The following is a 10,405-nucleotide window of genomic DNA, read 5'->3' as shown; positions in this document are numbered from 1 at the left end:
AACAATAAATAACGGTGACCTGTGATGGAAACAAAAACGAAACTGTCACAAACACACAGCACCACAAAAATTAATAAAAGCAAACAGAAAGGTGCCAAAACTGCAAAAACAAAATAACTTCAATCTTTTTTGTTGACCTGGTACTACCAGATGCCTAGTCCTCATCTGACATATCATATACCTGTTACACAAAACACTGTGTTAAAAAAGTGTGGTGTATTAATCCTCATCACAGTTTGCTTAATTTTAGATTTTAATTTTTTCCTCCACAGTTTGCCAAGATAATCATTTATGCATCTCACACACATCAGATTGGAAAGAGCAACAAAAAGTTCATCTGGCTGCTCTGTTCTGTGCAATTTGAAGAGTTTTTTGAGCTGTTTTTCAGCAGCACTTGAACATTTCCTTGAAATAGCAATGCCCTTTCCCATCCCGGAGACAGTGGTCAGACCAGACCAAGACAGTAAATGCTCTAATTTATCAGACAGCAGTTTGGTTTCAGTGACCCGCTCAACTGATATCACATCTATAAGTTCAGCCAGAAGTCTAATGTTTCTGTTCTGGGGTAAAAGAACAACTTTAGACTCTTTCCAAAGCTCTGGACTGTTATTAGGCAGCAGAACAGGTGGAACCAGATGCAGGCACAGAGGAGCAGGCAAGGATGAAGTTTTAAGATATGAATTGCAGGACTGAAGGTCAGGGTAGCTTAACGGGGGCAAGTCTAAAGAGAGAGAACCAGTTAACCTTATCGTTTTAATCACTCATAACACTGTTAACACTGTTGCAAGTTGGTTTAACATCATCTGATTGCTTACAAGATCTGGAACTATATTAATAAATTTACAGTAATATGATTATGGCCTGCTGATTAACTGACCTGTGCATTGTGAAAATTGCACATTTTTATTTTTACTATTGTTTACAGAGCAGCTTTTTCTGTTTAAAATAGTCGGATTCTTTTCAAAGTGGAGTACGTGAAGCCAATAACTAATCTATCCATGGATTTTTTTTTTAAGCAATGTTTACAGCATTTTCCTGGCATCCATCAGACCACTGTAAGCCTTTAACCTCATTCACAATTAAGTCACGGTCCCCATGCCGCCTGTGAACACAGCTCGTGTATGTTAGTGAAAATTTCAGCGCAGGTTGAAGTGCTAACACCATCCATGGTTGGAGAAATTCTTGCAGACTGAATAAAATCACCTTTTTATCGAATGGACGATTGTTTGAGAACCAGTCAATAATCAGGTCAAGCAGGAAGATGTGTTGTCCCTCATCTGCCACTATATCCCAATCATTTCCATTATTACTGCTGCTAGTACTGTGGATAGTATTTATTACAGAGATGTTATGTAAGGGATAATGTATAGTGAGTAGGTTCCTATGGAGAAATAAACCCTGACAGGATGACATAGAAGCCCGACACGAAGCTTCTGTGTATTGCCTGCTGTTTACACTTTTCTTGATGGGTATATCTGGGTGACAGGGTACAGAAAAAGAACTGGGGGTCTACTGAGGCCCACACCTGTGTTTTTGCCCCAAGGACCCCTAGAGGATTTATCCAGCCATACAGCTCTGAATTAGTTTGCAGCTTCTTGCTGCAAAGCCTTGTCCAGTAGTGGTACAAAGTCAAGTCACCTTGGCTGAAAAAATGTCTCCTCACACATTTGACAGCTTTGACATTTTATTGTTCCATTAATCATATCTTACAGGTTTTGTAAGCAGTACCAACTTGAAAAGCCACCGTTAGTAATTATGACTAGCTCTATAATCCATGTCATATCTCGTTCCTTTGTACCAAAATGTATATATGCAGCGTGATCCATTCAAAGCCATATCTTCATAGGGGAGTGGAAGATGTGATGGAAACAGGTGTGATGTAGTGCAGTGTCACACGAAAAGCTCGAGTCACACATGAAAAGGAGAGAAAAGTCTAAAGTTGTGGCAGGCCGCACTTGGATAGGGGTTTGATTTTCTGCTGGCGAGGTTTCATCTACATGAACTCATTGAGGAAACTATTTAAGGTCCCTTCAGGTGTCTCCTCCACAGGCTGCCCCAGACAAAAGGAAGGCACCACAAGGAGATCGGGGTCCTTGATCTCAAGTTCAATGTCCATGGTGCTGTGAGAGAGTGACACAAAAATGAAATTGGCATTCGTTATAGCCTGCGCTGCCAGCAGAAAGCTGCATAAACATCCCCGGAGTGTTAATTTCCTGCTGCGCTGAAAAGAAAAATCACCAACCTGAATAAGAATGTTGTGGATTCAGTGAAGTAGAATGTGCTGATAGGCAGACATCCCATGGTTACAGACATGGAGTAGTGACCTGAAAAAGTGGAAGGTGGAAAACACTCGAGTCATAACGAACGTCACCAACATTTTACAACTCTGTCACTAAAATGCATTATTTTATAGCATCTCTCTCACCTTTCTGGCCTGGCATTGATCCTGTCCACAGATTCACTTTTAATCCCTCCCCTTCGATGGATGGGCTCCCCGAGGTAATCGTGACATAAAATTTTGCATCATCGGGAATATCTAGAGGGTGCAGGTTGCAGTGCAATGTTTTTTTCTCACAGCTCTGGTTTTTGCTGTCAATCTCGTAGAAAATCCCCTGCCGGACGTAGATACAGGTTCAAAACGCAAAACAGCATCAAGTGAACGTTTTTGGGCTTTTTTTTTTTTTTGGGGGGAAAGAACGAAATCGGTTACCTCATCAAAAAACATCAGCAGATCCAAACCTAGTGAAGTGTTCATGGGGGAGCTCTCATTTGACCTGAACCGTAGTTTCTTGCCCATCGAATCATACGTGAATGCACCGCATGCTTTCACTTCACCTTTGAGGGTCATCTGGTTTCATTCGTCAACATACATTCAGATGGAAAGAGTCAGGCTTTAATGCTGTATTTTAAAATGCTAGAAACAGCAGTGGTAGAAAAATGTATCTTAAATGGAATAGACATTAAAAAACTCACCACACTCATGACTCCTGTCATATTGGGTGCATCTGAAAGACAACGTGAGTTAGATGGGTGTTGATAACAGAATATTGGACACATTTTAAAGTTGAACCTTTGAAGTTTGCAGCAATCTTGAAAGCCACCTAACGCCCAGCTCCAAATCAAGTCACTAAAAGAGCCAGAATGACAGAACTATAGATTCTTACGACAAGGCTGATGGTGATCTGCGTAGGTGGTGGCAGTCAAGCACATGAAGACGAAGAGCGTGACAGCTGCGTACATTTTCCCGGTCCAGAGAGAGTCCCAAAATCAAGTTCGAGATGGCAAAAACGAGCCAAAAGTGCATCTAACATTCTGTGAAGTTACTAGCTCTTTTATAGCGAGTGATTCGATCAGCAAGTGTTGCGCCACCATCTCCAAAGACCAGGGATGCTGTACTTCAAACATCAAGCTGTCTAAACAAATTAGCCCCACTCCCGGCTGGTGGTGACCCAGTGAAAGAGTTTTCAAGGCTGTCTTCCTCTGGAGACTATGCAGCTGTCCTCAGATGTTTTTTGAGCAATGTTTATCTCCGCTTGTCCCCGTGCTTTCAAAAGATCCTTTCAGACTGTCGTACGTAAAGAGGAGGTCAAGTGGGAACAATTATGGGGGCAATCGAGGCTCACATACAGGGATGATATGGTTAAGAATTGTGTGCTGTGGTCAGACGTGGACGCAGCCAGAAAACATAATGACAGCTGGCCCACATTTCATGTACCCCCATGTTCCACAACTACTCAAAGTTAGTTGTAGCTGGTATGCAGGATGGACCCTTAAAGATCTCGCCTAGGCTCCAGAACGGGACTTTAAATTTTGACTGAAATCTATGAGGTCTCAATTTTGCAATAAACATGTTATTTCATCGCATGCCATTTTCCTTTTTGTCAGAAAGCAGTCAATTGTTTTCAGGGGTTAAACCAAACCCTGTCAACTTTGATTTAATGTGTCCTCTCAATAAATGTCTCTGTGGAGAATTGCTGAAGCTTAGCTATCTGTCACCTGAAACCTTCCTGCATGATTTGCCTTCAAAACACCAGTCTTCAGTTACTATTTACCTGTGTGCTTTTCCTACTGTGAAGTGTCTAAACATCGCTGATTGTTCTGTTTAGGCTTCTACAGAGTATGGTGTAGCCCTTTAAATGCCTAGATATGAAAGTACCTTCTTTAAATTGCTGAGAACAACTTTAGTTATAAACACGTGATTAATTACTGTAACCAGAATAAGAGAAGTGGTCTTCAGTGTAGCATTAGATGCTGTTTATTGAAGTCTACAAATGGGAAGGAACTGCATAACAAAACTGAAGGTGATGCCTGAAAAAGAGTGAAAATAGGGAGAGAGTAAATTGTGTACGTCACAAGGGAAATTCAGCATTCCTGTATGAAGGGAATATGGGGGAGGAGGTTATGAATATGAGGGAAGCCCTCTCCTCTCTGTCTACTGACCACATTATGACGGTTAAAGAGGAGCTAAGCATTTTCTTTTTCTGAGAGGAAGTCGGCCCGTTTGGTTGTGTGAGCTGTGACTCACCCACTAACCCGCAGCGTGTTATCTCATAATATTTGCATTTCCTCGTGTGGAGCATGTATAGAGGTGGCCCGCTGGACATATTATAGAAGTGTAAAAAATGCTTTGCATCTGACACGTTGTCATCATGTTATTCAAACATACAATAGATGTAAAACACATTTTAAATCATTTTAAGCTGTACGATAGGCTGAGTCTTAGCCACCAGAGAATAAGGCCGCCTCTGAGAACTTTTTTTTTTTTGTCTAAAAGTGATCCAAACTAAATAGAAAGCCTTATATCCTCCATATTGAGGCTGGTGTGGTGCAGTTATATGGTGCGTAGGGTCTTCATCCTCAGTCACCAGATGCCCCATGTGATTGTTTATATGCTTTTAAATGTGAATTCTCTGCAATATGATTTTCCTGTTGTTGTTGTTTTTACATGCTTCTGTTTAGTTTATTCTTCACACTAATCATTTCACATATCTGTCAGAGCAATTTAGTCAGTTTGTGCTGTTTTTGAATCACCTGACATCATGAACAAGTAAACACACATGAAAAACAGACAATCAATGCTGTGATTTAGAAATGGACCCTTTCCTAAATATTTAATTGATTCGTTACTCATTAGCACTCAGCAGTAGGATTTTTGAGGTTCTGAGACTTTTATTGACTTTGTATTGCCAAAAGACTTAAATGATTTCTTAGTAATCTTTGTATAATGGTAGGTATTTTTTTTACCTGTCATAATAGAAAAAAGCACAGCATTACCAATAATATTAATGATGGCTCAGTTATGTTCATGTACCCCATCCCCAAAGACCAGGGATGCTGTACTTCAAACATCAAGCTGTCTAAACAAATTAGCCCCACTCCCGGCTGGTGGTGACCCAGTGAAAGAGTTTTCAAGGCTGTCTTCCTCTTTAGACCATGCAGCTGTCCTCAGATGTTTTTTGAGCAATGTTTATCTCCGCTTGTCCCCGTGCTTTCAAAAGATCCTTTCAGACTGTCGTACGTAAAGAGGAGGTCAAGTGGGAACAATTATGGGGGCAATCGAGGCTCACATTATGTACTGTGGTCCCATGTGGATGCAGCCTGTCTGTCAGAAACTGAAACCTTTCTTTGATAATGTCATTAGGGAACGTTCTGTTAATAATAATTAACCTGTTTAATCAGTTGTTTATTATTGCTTTATTTCGTCAACTTGTGTTATTTTTACATCAACTGACATCTTTGAACGAGTAAAAAGACCGATAGAAGACAGACAATCAATGCTGTGTGAACTCTTTCCTGAATATTTCAAGCGATTGTTAAGCATTATTAATCAGCAGTAGAATTCTTGAGCTTTTGAAGGTTAAATTGACTTTGCATTGCCAAAAATCTAAAAACAGTCTTTTATTAGTAGCAGATATATTTTTTTAACCTGTATAACCAATAATATTAACGATGGCTCACGTGTTCCAGCGCCCCTGAAACTGAAGAAGCTTTAAGAATTCAGCTAATAAATATAATTATTTACACATGTGCTTTTCCTTCCTAAGTGTCTAAACTTAGCTGCTTGTTCTGTTCAGGCTTCTACAGAGTATGGTGTAGCCCTTTAAATGCCTAGATATGAAAGTACCTTCTTTAAATTGCTGAGAACAACTTTAGTTATAAACACGTGATTAATTACTGTAACCAGAATAAGAGAAGTGGTCTTCAGTGTAGCATTAGATGCTGTTTATTGAAGTCTACAAATGGGAAGGAACTGCATAACAAAACTGAAGGTGATGCCTGAAAAAGAGTGAAAATAGGGAGAGAGTAAATTGTGTACGTCACAAGGGAAATTCAGCATTCCTGTGTGAAGGGAATATGGGGGAGGAGGTTATGAAAATGAGGGAAGCCCTTTCCTGTCTACTGACCACATTATGACAGTTAAAGAGGAGCTAAGCACTTTCTTTTTCTGAGAGGAAGTCGGCCCGTTTGGTTGTGTGAGCTGTGACTCACCCACTAACCCGCAGCGTGTTATCTCATAATATTTGCATTTCCTCGTGTGGAGCATGTACAGAGGTGGCCCGCTGGACATATAGAAGCGTCATTTTTGTACATTTAATGACTAATAATGGCAGCATCACATTATCAACCTGAACTTCATTTCTTAGTTAAGGTTTATTTATTCAGAAAGTCTCAATGAGATCAAAATCTCTCTTACAGGAGAGACCTGGGAAAAAAAGACACACAGTCATGTTTGCATCTTTTCTGGGCATAATATAGACTTATATTCATTTTCTGGAGACACCCTAACCATAACCACTACTTGCCTAATTCTAACCCTTACCCCAACCTTACCCTAAACCCAACCTCACCCCAAACTTAACCCAAGTCTTCACGGTAAATTTCATGATTTACTGTACTGGGACTTTGTCCACATAAAGAAGGAAAGTCCCCACATGTCACTGTGTTAACAGATTTACATCCCTACAATGTGAGTTTTACATGTCCACACACACACACACACACACACACACACACACACACACACACACACACACACACACACAGAATTTGAATTTTTAACCTTTGAGTGAGGTGTTCAAATTGAGTTATGGACAATCTTCTCTCTAATACAATTTCTAAATCTGTACTGATTAGATTTCCATTAAGATCACTTATGGCAATAGGAAGCTCAAAGCTTTTGTGTGCCGGTGAAATGCATAGATGTTGTCTGTATGGAGTTTATGACAAGCTTTGAAATAGTGGTCAAGAGGTCTGGGGGTCATCAACGGCAGGGGCAACCTGGAGAAGGCCTGGTTAGCAGTGGCATACGAGATGGCATCATTAGCATTAGAGTGGACATTGCAATATTCACTTGGGAGATAAGTATTATGGAGTAAGTAACAGTGGGCCTAACTCTAGTCCTTGTGGAACGCCTTTATCAACCATCTGGGGACTTGATTTGAAACAGCATGTCAGTGTTGCATTTTGCCTTACCTGGCCATTGAAACAACACAGTCTCATTCTGTGGTCAAGTTAGTCATCATAAATACTCAATGTCGTGTTAGACTTTCAAAGTAAAACTTGCTGAGAAACATTTTCAGGTGTCAGTCGCAGCTGGAAGGCCTGAGTGCGATCCACCACTCTTACCTGACCTCCACCTTTACATGGACTCTACTGTTGTCCTCCACTCTCCTGTCATTATCGCCCCCTGCTGGTACTGCACCCTCATACGTGTATGTACTCACTCACGCCTACATGAAGCAAAAGTGACACTGTGACACTATCCTGTAATGGATCGGCGGGTCTATGACCCACTAAGAAAGCCTGTATACATATGTGGCATGCTGTGGCTCTTTCACAGCACAGATGTTCAAAAGAAACGTGATTATAAACTTTGGGGAAATCACATTTTTAGTCAGTGATTCTTACACAGACTACATTAATGTATATATCATCAAAAAGTAGCAAAAGTAGTCCTGGAGGTCATTGTAGGAATAGGATCATAGATATCTCGGGGGTTACAGGATAGAGTAACTGCTGTCAGACAGTAATAAAATATAAATCTGAGACTGTACTATTTACAGTTTACAGTGGCTGAGTGAGCTTTGAACCCTGCTGAGCACTAACAACCTATGGCCTCAGATTTGCAAAAGTGCAGTACAAAGAAATCGCCCAGACTCTCCTGCTGTCGAGCAAAACCTCAACACTGGCGTGCAAAGTGAAACCATTGCACAGCAAAGAGGTAGGTTGAAACTAGCAACTGTTTAGTGTTTCTATAGTGGAGGAATTTTATTTAGATTTTTGGGAATTTTCACAAAAGACTCATCACTGCCTTGACAGGTGTAGAGTCAAGGAAAGCCACAGCCTGTAACTTGTCTTGACACCACTATGAGATGTGTGTTTTTTTTCATACATTTAGTTCAAGTCAGAGTAATAACCCCGCTCTTTTTGCCCCCTGAACCTTTCGTGCCATAAAGTCTCAGCCTTTAACTCCAAAAGAGAAATGTGTCATTAAATCTAAGAAGCCATTGGATTAGCTGCCCATTCTAACTCTCACTGACGCCTAATGAAATTAAATATATGAAAAATCCTCACGACGAAAATAATGTTTTGGTTTTTTTTTAAAAAGCTCTTTTTGTGTTGACGTGTTGCTGTTAAGATGATTTTTTTCAGTTCTGTTCAGGTAGAACTGTCGATGAGCAGCATTTTACAGCTGCTGTGGTCATTATATAATATTTGGTAGGATCCCATCTGATCCCATGAACAGTCAGTCAGTGACACTCTTGTATCAAATAAAGATAACATACATACATGTCCTTTACTCTGTGGACACAGGTTCAGTTGTTCAGTATTTGCAGGTGTATGAAGAGACTGCATGAGGCCATAAAGTGTAATGATAGATTACTTAAACCTACAACATGACAGCACTGGAATGCTAACAACTCAACTAGAAACTGAATAAAGTAAAACAGCCGAGCATTCAACAGGTGCTCCTCTGCCGTCTTATTGTTAAATTCAGCTTCTCTAAGGAGCATCAGCAGCCCCACACAATTAAACTATGTTTATTTTGAGTTTGCTGATCAATGCAGGAAAGCTTTAATCAACACAGTATTTTGTTTAATTTTCAACATGATAAGAGAATATCCCCCAGTTATAATTCCTTTGAATGTTGGGTGACTTCCAATGTTGTACGCATTGGATTTACGTCTGGTTGGGAATTTACCTCCAAAGAAGGATCAACCCCTTCATGGTAGCGCAATTCTTGGAAGTGAGAGCTGTTCCCTTCGCCACAAGGAAAACCAAAAATACAGTATAATACTTCCAAGAATACTTTGAAAGAACATGGTAGGAGCAGACTAAATAATAATAATAATAATAATAATAATAATAATAATAAAGACTCAGCCCAGAGATGTGACCAAAGGCCATTTGGAAACAGACAGTCGGATGAACTGTGAATGGCATGTAGAAGTTATGACAAGGTGTTCATGATTTCCATCTTCCTTGATAATGATAATGATAATGATATTAATAATAATAATAATAATGTAATCTTTATTTTGTTGCAAGTTGCAAGCGCTTTACATAAGGTGGCCATTAAAAACATTGATAATACAAGCAAATAGAAAAAGTTGTTGTCAAATAAAGATATTAGAACCAAGTTCCAGTGAAATAAAACACATGAAAAATAAGAAGATTCACACAAAGTCAGGTGTCTATTAAGATGACAGAGACTCTGCCCCATCTAGTTTCAAGCTCATACAAGCCTTAGTCATACTGAGAATTAAGTAAGGAGGCTAAAACAAGTGGGGTGTGCTGGAACATATGTAAATGGAGACAGTTAAATACTGAGGAAGAGAAATTGGCCTGATATTGGAAACTCTGATAAAACACTAATGTCCAGCATACACTCTCGTGATTACAGGGGCCTTTTTTTGGTGTGTTTTCCATTTGTTTTTGTGCGACTCACTGAAACTGTGTCAGTCATTACTCATCATCATCATGAAACTTCTGAAATATTCCCTTAACATGCACAGTCAAGACCGAACTCCACTGCCTCCCGAAAAAAAGAAGTTTCACATTTTACACAGTTTAGTAGTTTGCCATGAAACTCTGCAGGTATTACAGCTGTGTGCATTAATATATATATATGTATATGTATATATATATGTATATATAATGAAATCAGTTATTAAAACAGGCTATGAGTATGCAGAGCAGTAATAAGAGTGACATGAAGTTCACACTCTGATGAAGATTTCACCCAATTGCTTTCTTTCCTGTGTGTCAGTTTGTGTGTCTTTTATGAATAAATATAAGGAAGTAGAAATATTCTAGGGCAGCCTAGACATTTAATTAGCACTACTGAAACAGCCATTCCCAACAAGACAGAAATAAAAACCCTGAGATCTGCTCATGACAGCAA

At 39.7% G+C, this 10,405-nt stretch overlaps 1 protein-coding gene across 1 annotated transcript; it reads right to left on the bottom strand.

The window, feature by feature from the left end:
• Positions 1-1,980: 1,980 nt before the first annotated feature.
• On the bottom strand, positions 1,981-3,240 carry epd (ependymin). Its single transcript, XM_041952684.1, has 6 exons — positions 3,165-3,240; positions 2,974-3,005; positions 2,711-2,848; positions 2,426-2,612; positions 2,243-2,324; positions 1,981-2,120 (listed from the first exon to the last, which is right to left on the bottom strand). Exons 1-6 carry the CDS (start codon positions 3,238-3,240, stop codon positions 1,994-1,996), a joined length of 642 nt encoding a protein of 213 aa, XP_041808618.1. The 3' UTR covers positions 1,981-1,993.
• Between the last annotated feature and the right edge of the window lie 7,165 nt (positions 3,241-10,405).

Source organism: Chelmon rostratus, chromosome 14, assembly GCF_017976325.1.
Source record: "Chelmon rostratus isolate fCheRos1 chromosome 14, fCheRos1.pri, whole genome shotgun sequence".
NCBI classification, from domain to species: domain Eukaryota; kingdom Metazoa; phylum Chordata; class Actinopteri; order Chaetodontiformes; family Chaetodontidae; genus Chelmon; species Chelmon rostratus.
The sequence above is the reverse complement of the archived record's forward strand: the minus strand, read 5'-3'. Positions and strand labels throughout refer to the sequence as shown.